The sequence below is a fragment of the Podarcis bocagei genome (genome assembly GCF_964188305.1).
Source record: "Podarcis bocagei genome assembly, chromosome: 1".
NCBI classification, from domain to species: domain Eukaryota; kingdom Metazoa; phylum Chordata; class Lepidosauria; order Squamata; family Lacertidae; genus Podarcis; species Podarcis bocagei.
In genome coordinates, this window is record NC_138125.1 from 86,185,140 (window position 1) to 86,204,117 (window position 18,978).

At 44.3% G+C, this 18,978-nt stretch overlaps 1 protein-coding gene across 1 annotated transcript; it reads left to right on the top strand.

Moving 5' to 3' along the window:
- Positions 1-8,123: 8,123 nt before the first annotated feature.
- On the top strand, positions 8,124-18,903 carry LOC308582532 (rho-related GTP-binding protein RhoF-like). Its single transcript, XM_081185725.1, has 5 exons — positions 8,124-8,484; positions 10,998-11,085; positions 14,186-14,295; positions 14,898-15,032; positions 16,022-18,903. Exons 1-5 carry the CDS (start codon positions 8,338-8,340, stop codon positions 16,187-16,189), a joined length of 648 nt encoding a protein of 215 aa, XP_081041851.1. The 5' UTR covers positions 8,124-8,337; the 3' UTR covers positions 16,190-18,903.
- The last annotated feature ends 75 nt before the right edge of the window (positions 18,904-18,978 follow it).

An 18,978-nucleotide genomic window follows, 5' to 3' on the forward strand; every position in this document is an offset into this window, starting at 1 on the left:
ATTTTTCTGATGCTCATTAATTTTGCGATACTTTTCTAAATAAATTTTTAAAACTTTCTTCCAATCTTCATCCATAGTCTCTTCTCCTGGTCTCAGGTTTTGTCAGTCCTTTCTATCCCATCCATCTAGTCCATCAACCTGGTGACCTTATATCCGAGGCTCTTAAGTCTTTTCCATGTCCCTTCCGCAGGTCTTCTTCATGTTTATACCTGTACTTTACTTTGTCTTCTGCTCCTTTCACTCTGGGAGACTCCAACTTGACAATATTTTTGTCCCTTCTCGACAAGTCAGCCCCTTTTCCATAGTCAACACTGAAATCCATGTGGTATTTAAAAGCATGTTTCAAGGCCCCTCCAAAATTAGGGGCCCCCACAACTCCGAGCTCCCCCCGGCCTAAAGCCAGACTTGAAAAATCAAAACATCTCTGCATAGGGGGGTCCATCCAGCCCCCCGTCTCCAAACCAAGCAGATCTCCGTCTCTCCAAATCTGACTTTTTCCAGGTTCATTCATCAAATCCAACGACTCATGTTCCTGCTGGGCCACAGCTCCTTCCATCTCTGCCACCCGAGGTCCAGCAACAGCCTCCTCCCTCATCTCATCTGTCAAAGCACATTCCTGAGTTAATTCCTGAGTGGGTTCTATATAGGTACCCACTGCCTGTCCAAAATTTCCTATCACAACTGTCATTAAATCCATTTTCTCATGTAACTGTTCCAATAAAGCACTTGTCTTGCAAAAGGCAAGCACCAGAGCCTCTGAGCACATTCTTGTTCAAGGTCGAAGTCTGGTCCCACGATCTTAATCTTTTACAGCTGCAAAAACTCCCCAGCTCGACTTTAATAACAGTTTCACAAGCTCCCTCTAGGGGAAACAATTTCTATTGTATCCATCTTTTTTTCCTTTTTTTTTAAAGGCAGATTTAGCAACAAAGTTTTCCTTTTTCGGATATTTTGTCAATATTTTGTTCCTTTTAAAAGCGAAAGGGAACAATGGAATCAATATTTTTCTGTTCTTTTAACTATCTGTCAATGACGTTTGTCCATAGTCAATGGGCTTCTCCAAAACGTCTGTCTTGACACCCCGCTCCCAGGTTCAAGACAGTGGAAAATTACCTTTCTTTACTCTCTCTTCTGCAGGTTTAAACAGATTCCCCCCTCTTCTCCTGCTTCCAAGGGGGGTTCAGTAGTTTTAAATGATGAAAATTTAGTCCTTTACAAACGACTTTCTGAACTCTAGCTTGCCGTGTCTTTGCTTCAATCTATCTACAAAAAGCGGAAGGCGGACTTCCTGTTTAGACCTTCCCGCTTTCGGTGCCTAATTAAGAAATTTCACAGTCCAATTTTCCGTTCTACTCACGGGCAGTTGTTTGAAATCCAATTGTCCACAGGAAAAAGTCAGCGCTCTCCAGCAACAGCAATGCGGCTTCACTCCGTGAAAGAAGCAGTCGATTCAAAGCACCGCGCCATTCACCCCACGTCGCTCTGGATCCCCAAAACCGGGTTTCCCCGCGAGTGGAGGGGGGGCGGCGCCCGCCTTTTACAGGTCAACTGGCAAAGTGCTGTTGATTCACCTGGCATGGAAGAGTGAAGCACTTTGGGCAAAAGTACTTTGGGCCAAAGCACTTCTAGCAAACTTTAAACCAGACACTTGTATTTTGAGAGGAAAGGGATCTGCAGAACTCCCACTCAGAATGCACTCCTGATCTAAGGGAGCTGGACCAGTTTCCTACTGAAAATCCTTGCCTAAGTTCCTACTATTTGCCCCTGAAAATGCTTGTCACAATAAATGTCTCTTTGGGGAGCGATTAGGGGGTTCAGCATGAGACCAACATGGGGCCCTGATCTGGAGACATTCTAGTTTTGAGCCACATTGTTGCTGGAAGTGGCCAATTACACACACCTTATTAAAAGTGTACTGATTGCACTGTGTAATTTGGCTCTTAAAATAAGAGTTAGTTACAGTGTGAGTCTATACCTGTCTATTCAGAATTAAGACACATTGAGTCTAATGCGGGTTATTTACATGTAAGTGAGTACAGGATGGCAGCCTTTGTTAGTTACTGCTTTTTAATTGTTTTATTTGTAATTTTGGTATTTCATGCAAACTGCTTATACGTTTTGTTACATTCAAGCAGTATATAAATGTTGTTAAATAAAGAGCAGATCAGCAGTGCCGGGGCATGCGTGGCAAGTGGCAAGCATCCCGGGGGTGCACGTCAAGCACCAAATGTCCAGGGGGCAGGGGCGGGGTGGCGGCTGCGATGTCATCCCCCCCAGGATGGCAGCTTGGGTGGACCACTCCCCCTGCCCCGCCTTCATCCGTCAGTGCAGATCAGAATGATTTTAACCAGCATTAGTTTCTTGTGCCTCTGCCATTATATATCTGCAGTGGGATCCCAACCCCCATGCAAATGTGTATATTTAGTTTGCACTAAAATGCAAATGAATATTCATGAGGATTTTTTTTTTTAAAAAATTGCAAACTGATGTCAGAATGTGGAAAACTGAATAGGAAAAATGAGAAATTGAGAGAAACGAAGACTGACAGATTAACCCATAACTTAACAGTGAGCAGTGACTGGTTACTTCTAGACATTTCTGAATTAGGCTTTCTGGACCTATTCCAAACAGATTTCCTGCCTGGTTTCGGGACTGAGACCGTTTGAAAAATCTGTGTCTGGAAAGAAACAGGGGAGGTGTGGGCTTGTTGATTCATCTGGGGTTACTTATGAAGAAAATGAAAATTGGAACTGGGTGTTGTCAGAATAAAAACAACACCACACACCAACCCCCGCATTCCCTCTCCAAGCAGTTTCACGTCAAGCAAGAAAGGGAGGTTACAAGTTGGAACACTCTGACAGAAAGAAAGGAGAAATCTCGTAAGACAGCTCTGTAAAATAGGAGTAGCACCAGTGAAAACCTGCCCACCAGTGGACTAGGAGGACTAGGCTAATCCCCTAAACCAGTGGGGTGCCTTGAACAATGGTCTGGCGTGCTGTGGGCAACACTGGCCTCTGTCCCTCTTTCCTTCCCTCCTTGCATCTCTGCCTCCCAAAGGCTTGCACAGCTGTTTGTTGCAGCAGTCCTGGCTACAAGCTCCTCAGGCAAATGGTGCCTCTGGTGCTTCCCAGGCCCCTGTGGGGCAGTGTGAGGAGGCACCTACAAGTCTGGCTTTGGGAAGGAGGCAGAAGGGCTACAGCATCCTGTCAGAGCCCTGGAAGCTTGTGCCTGGCTTCGGGAGGGAGGCACAATGATCATGCACATGATGTTGGCCTCCTTCCCAAAGGCCATCGCAAGCTGGCGCCTCTGGCCCTAACTGTTCCCCTATGAAAAATTTCACTGCCTGCCACTCTTGCCCACATAGATTGTCCAGAAGCATCTGGTAATAAATGGGACCAAAAGCCACTGAGGTCACTGCAGAGATTCTCTATCTGTCCATCTATGTATCTGTCTGCCAATAAACTACTTCCTGGAATACCTTCATTATTACTTCCTGGGAGTATTTTAAAGTATTTTAATTTGCATAGTTTCTGCAGGTAACAGTGTTCAGCTTTTGTTGTGCAAGGGCATGGGATTATGGCATTTCCCTTCCCACTCTTATTTCAAAGCTATTTTTGTCTTTGTATCAGAAAGGCACCTGACCAATTTGGTTGCCAATAAATATTGCTGCGAACATTTCAGAGATCATGGTCTTTCCAACGAGTGGCTCCTGTCCAGGTTTGTTACTTGTCTTACTTTAAATGTTGTGAGGATCCTATGCCCTTTTAAAATGTGGTTTGGGGTGTGTATTATTGGGTTGTTGTTTTTATTTTAATTATGTATTTTGTGGTTTTATATTTTGATTTTATTCTGTGAACCGCCCTGAGACCTCCGGGTATAGGGTGGCATATAAATTCAGTAAATAATAAATAATAATGGCAGAGTGCTCATAGTCCTGAAAATATTGCAATTTCACTGCTGAGAAAATGGGATACCTCTGCAGCAGAAGTGTTGCCTTCAGGAGAGATGTCTGGATCCCCTACAACTGATGACTGCCAGCTGGGTATTTGAAAGCAACATCTGGAAAGCTCCCTACAGAGGAAAAGGGACTGTGATACCCCATAGTATACCTAGAGCTCTGGTGATATCAGTCATGCTCAAGCCTTTGCTGCCATCATGTGGCTCTGTTTTATACAGTTTCCAGGGGAAAATCTGTGTTCGTCAGGTACAGCAGTTGAAGCACTTTAAATGTGATCGTAGTTATTGCTGCAGAGCTTTTATTTTGTTTATCTAAAATATGTATGAACAACTTTTATGAGCAGAACTCTTCAAAGTGGCTTACTTGATGTAACAGATCTGTAGAAAACGCAGCCTGAAGAACGAGACAATGGGGACTTCCGGCGAGACAAGATGGCCAACGCCACGGCTACACACAGCTCCTGAGAATGACCTGCACCAACAGCATTGGCTGGCTGGTCCCCACACTGCCAACACTGCTACCACCGCAATTGGGGGGAGAACCAGGGGTGCCCAACGCAACAACCAGGGAGGCTGTGGGGAGCCCCTAGCTCCCCCTCCCAGTGGCCTTGAGTGCGCTGGGACCGAGAGCACCCCACTGACAGCCCAGCAGAGCTCCGAGGCCTCTGGAACCAAACAGAAAACAGAAAGCAAAAAGGAGTCGTCCACACACAGCCAAGCACCAGCTTGCTGACACCAAGAGAGAGAGGTAGGAAGGTACCGGGAAACTACTGTCTAAAAGACTTCTACAAAAACAACAAACCCACACCAACACAAGAAATACAAGACAAATTAGGGACACCCAAATATCTTGGCTAACACACCATCAACTACACGCCTTCTTAAACAATCCAGCAGTAAAATCAGCAGCCACTAGGCCCTTGACCACCTTCGAAAAACTTCTCCTGACAGCAGAGGAACACGGCAAAGGGATGGTATCCACAATATACAAAATACTGCTCCAAAATCCCACAACTCCCCATGACGCAATCAAAGAACAATGGGAGCATGACATAAGCTATGAAATCAACCCCACCCAATGAACTAGAATGTGGTCTAAACCTCCCTTTAAGTCCATATTAGCCAAAAGAAGGAAACTCACTCTGAAGTAAACTGGTCCCAAGCTGTTAAGGGCTATTTTATTTTATTATTTTATTTTATTTTATTTTAGAAAGCACATACACTTCAATAACATATAAGAAAAAAGGAAGAAAATACAACTGAATTAAAATTAAACATACATACAAAACAAATTTGAGTTGTTATGTTCACAGTCCCTAAAAAGAATTATTAGGTATTGGGAGAGGGAGGGTAGTAACATTATTTTGCTAAATTTTAAGTATTTTATTACATATAAAATATGAATATTTGAAAGATACAGAAACAAAAAATGACTAGCCCTTTCAACATCAGATGGTTTAAATTATGGGCTTTAGATAACAAAAAAGATAACAAAAAGCACAAGGAATTTTATGACCACATGATGGCAGCAACATCCCAGAGAAAGAATCTCTTAAGGATCTTCAGCTCGGTTGGGATCTATGAGTAAAACTTTTTAGGACTGTGTTGCCTCAATGTCTCCAGAGTGCACAGCCATTCAACTGAAGGTTTCATTTGCCACTCTGAAGAGCAGCTTAGTATTCTCCCCATTCTGAAGCTGATGAGTAGAGAGGAAATATTGGTCTTGCCGTTCAATATGTGGTGAGTGGGCAGGACTCATAGTCTTGGTATAAGTTACACTGAGCTAGTGTAAGTTACACTTGGATAAGTTACACTGAGCTAGTGTGAGTCACTGCACATTCTACCTTGGACTTTGGTTGTCCTGATTGTTTTGGATGACTATAAAGGAACTGTTGGTATGAATCGATTTTATGTTTGGCAAGTTGCAACCAGGAGATATTGTGTTGCTGTTTCAAAGGCTAGAGGCTGCAAGATTGTCCAGGTTCACCATTGTTCCCCTCGATCATATTCCTCTCCTACGAGCTGCATTCCTATTCTGTCCCACTTAAGGCAAGGGAGGAGGGTGGACAAAAAAACTGGTGGAGGATCAAGGCAAGAGAAGCTCCATCTGCAGGATCTCCTGCTATCTCAACCCTTCTTGATTCTGAATAATCTGTCCTCCCAGGGAATACATAACTGCATAAGAAAGATGGTTTCTGGGCAGACCATCCATCCCTGACCATTGGCTATGCTGGAAAAGGTGTGGAGAACCTAATCAAAGGGGAGGGGGTTCAAATGTATATCAAGTGGATGTGCTGTGGTCATGAGCCTATTTTGCCCACCCCTTAGGAGTACCATGCTGTTACTTTAATTCCTTCCCCCCCCCCCTTGCGTGCACACTTAACAGTCTGACACACAGCAACATAGCAAGTGAAGTTATATCTGCCATGGATATGAATGGAGGGAGTTTCCTCAGCTGCATTTCTGTGCACTTAAGCTGGTGTTCAAGGGTCAGTAAAAATGTCTCTCTTGTTGTTCTAGTCTTCAAAGAACACCTATGATTTGAAGAATTTGCAGCAAAGGCAAAATTTCACCAGACACAACTATTTCCATGCGCCTATAAAGCTATAGAACAGGGGTCCCCAAACTAAGGTCCGTGGGCCGGATAAGGCCCGAGGGACTCGTTTATCTGGCCCGCAGTGACCCCCGCCGCCCGCTGCCGCCGCCTGCTATTACCGGCACTGCGCTGCATGGCTGCCCACTTCTGGGTCGGAGGAGCACCAGAAATAGCTTGTGTGCATGCACAAGCATTATTTGTGCATGTGCAAGCATTATTTCCGGTGCGCCTCCAACCCGGAAGTGCACCGGAAATAGCGTGTGTGCACACGTATGGGCACGCGCTCCCCCACCCTCCAGCCCGCAGCATGATCAGTGCTGGAGACACCGGCCTGAGGCGCAGTAAGTTTGCTGACCCCTGCTATAGAAGCCCACATTCAGCAACCCTTATTTCATCGGTGAATAAGTAATTGTGTTCATAGACAGGTGTCAATTTACAAAGCTTTACCTTTGTAAAGCTTCTTATGGACGGAAAGTAGGGTGCAATCTGACTAATGGCCTTTTCTTTTGAAGTCCTCCTTCCCTCTGAAACCCTGGTGATATTCTGTGCTACTCCCAGTCAGAAGAGTGCCACTAAAATCAACAGGCTCAAGGAACTGACGTGCATTGATTTCAGTGGGTCTACTCTGAATATGACTTAGTTGGTGATCACCCTTTGGCTGTGACTTTTAAACAGAGCAGTATTTTATTCCATTTCTTCAAGGGAAGAGGTTGGAGGATCAGAGCCTCTGTGCATAGAGAGAAATAAAACACTGCTTGAGAGCAACAAGGAGCAGGGAAGGTGAGTGGTTAATGGCCCATTAATTTGAACAAAGCAGTTCATTCATATTCAACTCAGCAAGGGCTGAGCAGGTATAAACCAGAAGCCAATCTTATCTGGCCACTGTCTTCATCATACAGAGGAATGAGCTCTTTGGAAATGGGCACACCACCATTCCCATAGACTCCTTCATAGGTCTCGCCTGCTGCCCAGCCTGCCAAAGTAAGTTCCCTCCTAGGGAAATAGAAAGCAACCAGATGCTCCCTCAAATTTATAGCAGATAAAAAGACTTATGTGGCATCAAAGCGCTGGTGAAGATTTAAGTTTGAATATTCAATTAACTCTGTGCAGGTGGCACATGTGTCTGTATATAAATTTGCACATGTACTGTTCGCTGTGTTTGTGTGTCCATAACAGAGTATGCATGAATTTTTACACCGGCATCAGAACAAGGATCAAATGTGATGGTACACAACTACACAAAGTGCATGCTTTTATCTATATCACTTCTGTTCCTCTGTGGATTTTGTTGAGTATACCATTGTGTGCTACACCTGTGCACATGTGCAGTCCTGAATGTATGCAAGATATGGGCATGAACAGGATTTAACAGTGTTTAATCGATACATGGGTGATGCCCCCATCTTCCTTGCTTGGTGAACTGTTTGAAAAGCACTTTGCCGATATGTGAATTTCCCTATCTTCCATTCTATTCGTCATCACCCTGAGGGTGGATGCTTCTGGGAAAGTGTCCCTGTTTACAATCTCCACCCTCTGCCAACCAATCCTTTCACATTCCAGCCACACCTGCTGTTCCACATTCACCCTTGGCCACTCTCTCCCACTGACCTTGTGCTGTGAGCCTTGATTTTTAAATCTACAGCAAAGAAAAGAGTCAAGCTGCAGATCTCGGCGTGGAAGAGCCCTGTTATACAACTTGTTGGAGAAAAGAAGTTATCTCATCTGCCGTTTCCTTGGATCGTTGCAAAAGATACCCCTTTGTAGGGCCCTGGGGGCTGGTAGAGATGCAAAGAGGCTTAGAGACTCCAGACCAGTTAGGTGCCAACCGGGAGACTCCAGGAATCCCTGAGATCAAAGTTGTTGTCGTAGGAGATGGAGGCTGCGGAAAGACATCGCTGCTCATGGTCTTTGCAAAAGGAGACTTCCCCAAGGTAAGCCCTGTCTATCCACAGGATTGCTACCACCAATAATATGCTTGTTATTTGCCATACTATATCCTGTCCAAGGAAAACTGTCCAACTTTCAAAGTGGGTTTGGGTTGTTGCTCTTTTTACTGCCCTGAGGTTATCGTTCTGGGAACCTCTAAGATAGGGGTGGTGGGGAAACCTTTTTCAACTCAAGGGTTACATTCCATTCTAGGTAAGGTAAAGGACCCCTGGACGGTTAAGTCCAGTCAAAGGTGACTATGGAGTTGCAGCGCTCATCTCACTTTCAGGTCAAGGGAGCCAGCATTGGTCCACAGACAGCTTTCCAGGTCATGTGGCCAGCATGACTAAACCGCTTCTGGTGGAACGGGACACGGACAGAAACCAGAGCACATGGAAACACCATTTACCTTCCCTCCATAGTAGTACCTATTTATCTACTTGCACTGGTGTGCTTTCAAACTGCCAGGTTGGCAGGAGCCAGGACAGAGCAACCGGAGCTCACCCCATCACAGGGATTCGAACCGCAAGCCCAAGAGGCTCAGTGGTTTAGGCTACAGCACCACCCGCATCCCTTTACCATTCTAGGTAACCTTCCAGGGGCCACATGTAAGAGTGGGTATCAGGGTCAGGTCAGCAATAACTCACAAGATGTCTGTGAAGCCTTTATTCAAAGAAACAAAAATGGCTCAGCCCTAGTGAGCACAGCTACCCTTCCCACCAGGTCTTGCCCTGATGAGGCAGTTGTGAGGACTAAAGGTCCCTGCCTTCCCATCGCTCTTTAAGGCTCCTCCTCCCCAGGTTCATTCCCAAGCTATCTGAAGCTCGTTTCTCTTGTCTCTCATTGCTCCACCCTCTTCATCCCTCTGTGGGTTCTGGAAGTCCGGGGTGGAGGGGAGATTGTCGCAATAGGAGAGGGAGACCCCGTGGCTTCTTCAGCAGCCTGCCTCCACTCAGCCTCTTGCCTCCCCTCCTCTCCTGCCTCCGCTTCTGCCTTTAGACTGCTCTCTGCCACAGCTTCTTCCTGCTCACTAAAGCCTGTTTCCACTTCAACTTCTGGCACCTCCTCCTTCCAGTCTGCTCCCTCTTCTTCCTCTGACTACTAATCATGATCCCAGCACCAATTCCCTGGCTCTGAACCTTCGTCCTTTGGGAATTCCCTTGGGGGTTCCCCAGCTGGAGCCTCCCACCACTCCTCTGCGTCCAACCGGTCCATGACACCACATGACAGAAATGGGCAGGGCCAGAGGCAATTGTGGGTGGAGCAATTAATGTAAATACTAGCTTTGTGCAGGAGGCTACACTCACCCATCCCTCTCAGTCAACCACCCAGGCAAGGAAAAGGCATCATCAGGGCTTAAGGACATATTCCAGTCTGGCAAAACTACCCAAGCAAAGTGGGACTGGTGACAGGGTGGGGTCTGGGGAAAGGGTGTGTTTAATTAATTAAATTTATTAGTTTTATACATTTATGTATGGCCTGGGGAGTGTCCTAAGGGGCAGATAGAGAGGCTGGGGGTGTCACCTTTGGTCTCAGGCCTGAGTTTCCCCAACCCTGATCTAACATGGTAAATTCTACCAACAAAAACAAGGCAAACAAGCTTCTCTCACCACCTCCTTGGAGTCATGGGTAATGGGACCCTTGGTACTTCTCTGGAACAAGTTCAGCAGGGAAAACTTAAGCTGTGACTAAGAGTACTACTGGTCAGTGTCACCAAACTTCCTTTCACAAAAAAACCCCATTTATTTAGTTGCCAATACTGTTGCTATACAAAAGAAGAATTTGTCTGGTGTGCATTCTCCAGTGGTGCCCACTAGGGGTGGTTGAGCGGGAGGCAGGAGCCAGAATCAAGGACAGGGAGACCCGACTGATTCTAGTTCTGCACCCGTCCTCCTCTTTGCTGTGTTGCACCTGAGCAACCCTGAGGCTAAGGAGGAGGAACCTGATAACCAGGTCCCCACCGATGGCTGTTTGTAAGCACAGGTGGGAAACAGGTGGGAACTGACTGAGAGCAGACTGAGGGTGATGGGTCACTGCCACATTCTTCCTAATGGAGCAGTCACCTCTGGTGTTCTCAAAAGGTAAGCCCACCTGGCAGCAAACACAGTACATGGATCGGTTGCAGATGGTGGGGTGGGCTGGCTGTGCTCACCTGACCACCAGACTTTTCATGCTGCTTACTGGGAAGTAGAAAGGGAGGAGTGAGGCCAGTGTAGTGCAAACACAGAAGCAGAGACAATCTCATGCTCCTGCCAGCGCATTTGCACTGCACCAACCTCACCCCTGCACCTCCCAGTGAGCAGCAACAATGTGGCTGGCCAGAGGTCAGGTGAGTGGCAGTGCCCCACCAGGCCATCTGCTCCTGACATTGAGCGAAGGCTCATTTGAGCGAAATGTTGAGGAAAGGGATGCACGATAGTATCTTGAAGAAAAAATGTTGAATGGAGATAGAATACAAAACGGTCCTTTCTCACAGACAAGGCAAAAACATCTCTTTCTCACCTTCCTCTTCTTCTAGGTTTACATCCCAACAGTATTTGAGAAATATTCAGCCCCCTTCCACATCAACGACAAGCAAGTGAATATCAGTCTCTGGGATACAGCAGGTGTGTGCGTCAGGGTAGTTGAAGGGGAGGGTTATGGACAATCACATTGGAAGGTGACATATTATCAGGTCATATTATGGTGAGAATGGGTGTGCTGTCAAGTCGTAGAGGCAGCATCAACCAGAAGAAAGCTGGGTGTGACACAGATTTCTGCATATTCATTGTGGCCACTGAGATCTGTCGGTTGGAAAGTAGGGTTGCACTTTCAGAAGGACAATTGATTTCACTATGTCAACTATACAATTATATCAAAATGTGCTTTCCCTTTTGCAATAGTACATTTCTTACCATGGGCTAGCCGGGGGGGGGGGGGCAGGGCTTAGGGCAGAAGCCCTGACCCTGACTTAGGAGCATACCAAGATGCCAAGCGAGCACCTTGACTTGTGTGTGTTGTGTTGTGTTGACTTGTGTCAACCGCCCAAGCCATTTGGATGTTCCAGTGATTGGCCAGGGCTTTAATAGGAGCGCCAGTCATAGCAGCCAGAAAATCCCCGCTTTCAGGCTTTCAGTGTATTTGCATTCTTTTAAATGATCATACGCTACATTTTCTGTGTTGCTGATGAGACTCCTTTTGGTTGTGTGAAGCGATACATACATCAAACAAACTAAACCTAAATTAAACTTGAGTGAGGTGTTATAGATGCTACAACCTCCCTGACAGAGATTTTTGTTCAAAGAGGCAGTATCAATAGATTGTTAAAATGCTTGGGTGGAACCCCCTTCCCCAAAATGTCACACAGGTAGTAAGTATTACTCACTTAGGTGGAAACTGCATTGGGAAAATAAGGATGAAAACTCTGGTTAAAGAATACAGTATGTGGAATATTTCTTCAAAAGAAATTCTCTTTTAATGTAGAGTAGAAAACAGAACAGAAGTTGAACTTAAACATGTAAATAAAACATATCTTAATATTTGGAGGGCTTATTTATTTATTTATTTATTTATTTATTTAATTACTTACCTCCAAAAGTCCATATTTTCATGGTACAACTTCCTGGAAACCTTACTGAGCATTTTCTTGATTTGTTGCAGGGAGGTTAGATGACCTTGGCTATTTAAGGAGCCTTCAACCCTCCATTGTCTCCCGAGGTAGATGGATGCCAACCAGTTCTGATTCCTTTGTAGGGAGGTTAAATGATATTGCATCAAAGCAGGTGTCACCACCCCACCCACCCCCACTTTCCAGTGCATTTTCTGATCACTTTCTTCTCGCAAAAATGTCAATCTTTTGGGGAAGTTGGTTTCTTGAGCAAGAGCTCCTAATCAGCTGTAACTGCACAACCTGAATGTGCCGGTACTGTACTGTATATGACTGGATCCTGGTTTGTGACTAAAATGTTTCCTTCCAGTAGGTGGCAGCCCAACCAAATTTGCACACACAATACCTCTCCTGTTAATTGAAAGCACACCCCCCCCCGCAAAGAATTCTAGGTATTGTAGTTGGTTTAGAGCTGCTGGAAATTGTAGTTCTGTGAGGGGTAAACTACAGCGGCTGAAACTTTTTGAAAGAAATAATGTGCTTCGGCTGTGCTTTAAAAGTATAGTGCGTACACAGCCCCAATATGAGGAAGAGAACTTTCCTGTAAATACTGGAAATCTGTTCTGTTAGAAGTCGTATTTTAAAATTTCTGAATTTCCAGAGTTGCCAAGCAGGGTCCTGATAGTGCTTAAGTGGATTATCTGAGACAGGTTTCTGAGGGAAGACAAAAGGGAAAGCCTCCCTCACTCCACTCCCTGCCCTCAGGCACATGTTCTTATTATGAAGGTATCTTTTAAGTGATAAGGATGATAAGATTAACAAGTTAGAATGCAATGCAGCAATATTCCCCTAAGGAAATGCAAGTGGTGGCATTTTTGGCTTGCTGAAGTATAAATTAATCAGATGTTAATGGCTCAAACATTCCATTTAAAATTTCGTTTTCAGTAGGAACCTGTCTCCATGCTAACCATGCAATCTTGCAGTAGAAAGGCTGAATTGAAATCCTCTGATTAAAAAAGGTCTAGCCTGATGGACTTGTAGAAGCCAGTTGGCCCATAAACTGTTAGACTCAGTCCAACCATCTGTTGTTGATACAACACCACACTTTGACTAGTGTGATCTGCAGAGTATGCGCAGCTCCAGCAGATTCTTCCAGCACAACATGCAGAGTCTTCCTGCTTTCCAGTAGACCGCCATGTCCAGAGTTCCCGGTTAAGACAACTCCTTTCTCACTCAGTTCAGTTCAAAGTACAGTGGTACCTCAGGTTAAGTACTTAATTCGTTCCAGAGGTCTGTACTTAAGCTGAAACTGTTCTTAACCTGAAGCACCACTTTAGCTAATGGGGCCTCCTGCTGCCGCCGCGCCGCCAGAGCACGATTTCTGTTCTCAACCTGAAGCAAAGTTCTTAACCTGAAGCACTATTTCTGGGTTAGCGGAGTCTGTAACCTGAAGCGTATGTAACCTGAAGCGTATGTAACCCGAGGTACCACTGTATAAAACGTTTATTGTCTCATGGCACAAGACAAGCATAAACATGCTAGCTACGTTAACTGATGCTGGTACATCATGAACTAATCTACTATAAAATACAATTATTCTGGTCTTAGAAATAAACATTTCAAAGATACAAATTGACAGAGAGATCCACTAGCACTTTGCCATGCTAGCTCACCATGCTATAGCATGTAACCTTCAGTTTCACAACATTGATGCTTTGCACTGAGCAGTGAACACCTCAAACTGCTAGCAAAAGCAGTCTTGGCTTTATACCACCAACACCACCCCACTGCACATTCACACAATCCTTAGAGAAAGGGACGGTGGGTGAGTTGTGCTTTAGGCATTTATCCTTGGACTGTTTCTAACCACCTGGCTCCTTCTCTAAGCAGAACCCAGTCACAGAGAATGTGCAGTTCAGAACACGGCCCAAGCATTTAGTGCCATTTCACCCATATTTTTTTCCCAAATTACACCAACATAGTTGTTAATATTTTGGACAGTGAAATGCAACATGGAAGGGGGATATTTATTAAAAGCATTTGTCCTCGGCAAGGAGCATTTGCATATTGCGCTATAGAGGTGAAAGCAATGCGTACAACTTTGTCTCCACTCCACCTAGGGCAGGACGATTACGACAGGCTCCGCCCCCTCTCCTATAATGGGGCTCATGCAGTTATCATGTGCTATGATGTCACCAGCCCTGCCAGCTTCAACAACATCCTCACAAAGGTAAAAAGGCCATGCAATAACTAAGCCAAGGCTATCTATGAACTCAGTAAGAACAGCTGCCTCTGGAGTCTATGGAATAGGTGATATAAGAATAATGTGATATGTAGATATAATCTGCAGATTTGCACCCAACATTGCTCAGGAATTTTAAGATACCAAAAAAATCAGTGTCGTCTTGAAAGCTCCAGTCCACCATCTTGATTCAAAATGGCGTCCAGTTGTACCCTAGCATCGATTAAGCACACAAATTTCCTGTGTGTGTGTGGTATAATCAAATTGGTATGCCAAGTTGGCATGCACACACACTACAGCATTCCTGAAGCATTGAAAGCGGGGAAGTAGTAAATAGGAAAGGCATCATTTAGCAGATATGGGTGCCTTATTTAAGGAAACAATTCATTTTCATTAATATAGTGAACAAACTAAACATTTTAAGTTGTGGTTCTTCAGAAAAACCTCTATTAATTTCTCTGCTCATTTATATATCAGGATCCAGCCCCTCACCACCATGTTACTTACTGTCTCTCTGTCTCTCTCTCTCTCTCTCTCTCTCTCTCTCTCTCTCTCTCTCTCTCTCTGTGTGTGTGTGTGTCCCCTTTTAGTGGTACCCTGAAGTGAACCATTTCTGCAGAGGGATTCCACTCCTGCTTGTTGGATGCAAGACAGACCTAAGAAAGGACAAGGTTCTGCTAAGGAGGTTGCATCAGGACCATCTGGAGCCCATCACATATCAGAAGGTAATACAATCAGCAGATAGCTCCTCTGCACCAGCCTCACACGGGCAAGAGTCAGCACCAATGGACTTCCACACTAAACAATATGAATCCCACAGACATGTCTCTGGGACACAGCAGACATGTTGTTGTTTTTACTTCTGCCCATATGGTCATTCTTGCCAGAGCCCCATCCTTGCCAGGTGCTGGTAATGGGGAGTGGCAATCAAATATTAGTTGAAAAGTATGTGTTTGTTTGCAGTGCAAAGGAATTTCTTCCTAATAGAAGTTTATTGAGCAAGAGCAGCCCCACCACTGAGATGGTCAAATCCAGGCACCAGCTTTTGTCTTGCCACGAAAGGGCAGAAAATTTCTTACTCTGGGATTCAGTGTGGATTTTCTGTTTCAGGAAGTAAAATGTCATGGACAACCCCTTATTTTCCTTTTGGTAGGGTCTTCGCTCTCCTCCCTTTCGCTAACAAGATCTATGACGTACAGTTCAAAATGTTGGCGCTGACCTTTAAAGCCCTAAATGGCCTCCACCCAGTATACCTGAAGGAGCATCTCCACCCGCATTGTTCAGCCCAGACACTGAGGTCCAGCTCTGAGGGCCTTCTGGCAGTTCCTTCACTGCGAGAAGTGAAGCTACAGGGAACCAGGCAGAGGGCCTTCTGGGTAGTGACACCTGCTCCGTGGAAAGCTCTCCCATCAGATGTCAAGGAAAAAAGCAACTATCTGACTTTTAGAAGACATCTGAAGGCAGCCCTATTTAAGGAAGTTTTTAATGTTTGATGTTTTATCGTAATAATAATAATAATAATAATAATAATAATAATAATAATAATAATAATATTCTGTTGGGAGCCACCCAGAGTGGCTGGAGTATAAATTATTATTATTATTATTATTATTATTATTATTATTATTATCATCATCATCATCATCATCATCATCATCATTTATTATGACATTCTCTTCTTCTCCTCTTTCCCCCTCCACACACGCCTTTATAGGGAGAGTCTTTGGCCCGGAATCTCCATGCAGTTGCCTACCTTGAGTGCTCAGCTCGTTTCCATGAGAACATCATCGACATATTCACAGAGGCTTCCAGAGCAGCCTTGAGTACCATGAAGAAGAAGAAACGCAGGTGCAAACCCAAAAGGACTTGCCTGCTTTCCTGATAGCCAGAGTAGATCAACATGTCAGCAGATGGATGGAACCAACAGTGGAGGATTGGTGGGGTGTTTGGCAACTGCCCAGCACCCCACACTTTAGGGAGCCCCCAAGTCTTGTACAAAATCCTGCTTGCCTCCTTTATGGTCAGTCATTCTCAGCAGGATTTCAGTTGAACATAAACTTGGGAGAGGCTGCAATTACAGTGGATTGATTGAGGACTTTGCTTCCAAGGAGGCTCAAAATAGTTCATTTCATTAAACAGGGTACTAGAGAATTTACTTTTAAGTGATCAATCATTATACCATTATTTATCAGTGATCTGACTACCATATGTTCCTCCTACCATGATATTATATAATAAGCTTTTATATTTTTTTAGATTTTTAGGGTTTCCTCGACATAACAATTTGTTTCTTTTTGTTTATGACTTGTATCTGTGTATTTACAATGTAGTGTTAGATAATGTATTCTTGCACACAGTCTCCCTCCATTTTGATTCAGGCATACCTCACTCAAGGGCCCTCTTCCAGAAAACACGAATCCCGAGTTCTGACACCAGTGTTGCACACCACCCCAATCTCTGAGCTGTGCAAAATTCCAGGGGTTCCAGGTGCTTTGTCCAGGGTCCATGTTTCATTTTGGGAACGAGGCACATAAGAGACTGTGGTGGCTTTATGATATATAGTATATGTATACATATATACAAACTGAGCCTACGATGGAGGGGTTCACAGCATTAACACTCCAAGAGGGTCTTGCTTCTCCCATAGGTGCAGCCTTGGATCCAAACAGACAGCAGACATCATGCCCTGCCTGCTACTTCACTTCTCCTGGTCACATAACTCCCAACACTGCCACTCCAAGTTTTGGCTTTATCTGTTGGGGGGAAAGGTCCTACTCATTTGCCATCTCACACCAAGCACCTTTTGATCCTTTGTCGTATTAATGGCTCATCCACCATGCTACCACCTCCACACAGGAGAATAGCTTGTCTTAATTAGCTTTGGACACTTGCTAATTCTAGGGGAATTAGAAGTATCTCGTACACAATTTCATATGTGTCTGGCATCTAGTTTTAACACCCTAGCTTTAATTAAATTCTAACAGCTACTAGACCCAGCAAATTAGAGATGCCTAGCATCCACAAACTCATAATATTCTCCACTCCAGTTGTATTAAAAATTGACCACAATGAATGTATTACGATACAATTGTATTTCCATTGCAGTTTCATGTAAAGAATCAAGTGAAATTTTATGCCTGACTTGCTTTCATTCCTTTAAGGGGCCCCAAATGACTTTCTTGCCCAGGGCCCCCCAAACCTTAGGGGCACCAGAATGTACCAGCTTAAAATCAAGCCTCCAAGATCTAGTGACTCGATATCTGCTTGCTTTTAGCAGCTGGCTTAAGTGGAGAAGATTAGTAGATGGTCTTAGCTTCTGGATCTAAATGTCATGAGAATCAGGTAAAGACCTCCCTCCACATATTCCATTTGTGTTTATTGTATACCAGGCCTAAAATATGTAAACCCCACCAGCCAAATGCAGCCTACCAGCCACTCAATAAGCCTCCTGTTTTTGCTGTCTGCCTAAGATTGCAAATGGAGGAGTTGTCAAGTGCCTGGCATGCCACAGGTAGCAAGCAGGCTGCAACCAGCTTCTTTAGGACAGGTTTACACCAAACCTTAAAAGAAGAAGAAGAGTTTCGATTTGATATCCCGCTTTATCACTACCCGAAGGAGTCTCAAAGCAGCTAACGTTCTCCTTTCCCTTCCTCCCCGACAACAAACACTCTGTGAGGTAAGCGGGGCTAAGAGACTTCAAAGAAGTGTGACTAGCCCAAGGTCACCCAGCAGCTGCATGTGGAGGAGCGGAGATGTGAACCTGATTCCACAGATTATGAATCTACCGCTCTTAACCACTGCACCACACTGGCTCCCACCTTCTAAATTTGTTGTCCACTATATCCACCCAAGTGCTTATGTCTTCCATGTTGTTGATTGTCAACACTGTCCTTTCCAGAAAATTATGTTTCCTGAGAAGCTGCAGTAGAGGTTGTTAATTTCACACATTTTTTTTCATCCTTTCTGGGACCTGATTTTGCCTTTAGTCAATTTAGGGATCTATAATCCTCAGACAGAGTAGCTGGCAACAACTACAAGCACCTGGCCACAATGAGTGATAGTATTCCAAGTCACCCAAAGAACAGGTTTTCTCTGCTACTTATAAGGTTTCACTAGATATTGACCAAAAAGTGTGTCTATTCTGAGTTACTTTTTTTAAAGTCACTACTTTGTTTTTGTACACTACTTTGTTTTTGCCCTGGGGATTATCTAATACTTATTTCCCCTAAATTGATTTCTGAATTTTGAATTTTATTGTTATTAATGTTTTTATACTGTATTTTATGCTACTTTTACAATTAAGTGTTTTAAATTTGTTGTTAGCCGCCCTGAGCCCAGTTTTGGAACTGGGAAGGGCGGGGTATAAATTATTATTATTATTATTATTATTATTATTATTATTATTATTATTATTATTATTATTCGTCCCTGAGCTTTCTGATCAGTTTTGCCATTTCAGCTTGATTTGCCATTCCTCTCTGGTAGGGGCTTTGTCTTATTCCATCTCTGGGCTAATAGCATCTGTGTCATTTCTGTTCCTTTGGGATGTCGGTACCTACCATTCCTAATAAAAAGTCTTCTGGTTATTTTACAAAAGTTATTTTAAACATATTTTTTTTCAATTCATTATATATCATTTCCCAGAAAGTCTTTATAACTTTGCATGACCAC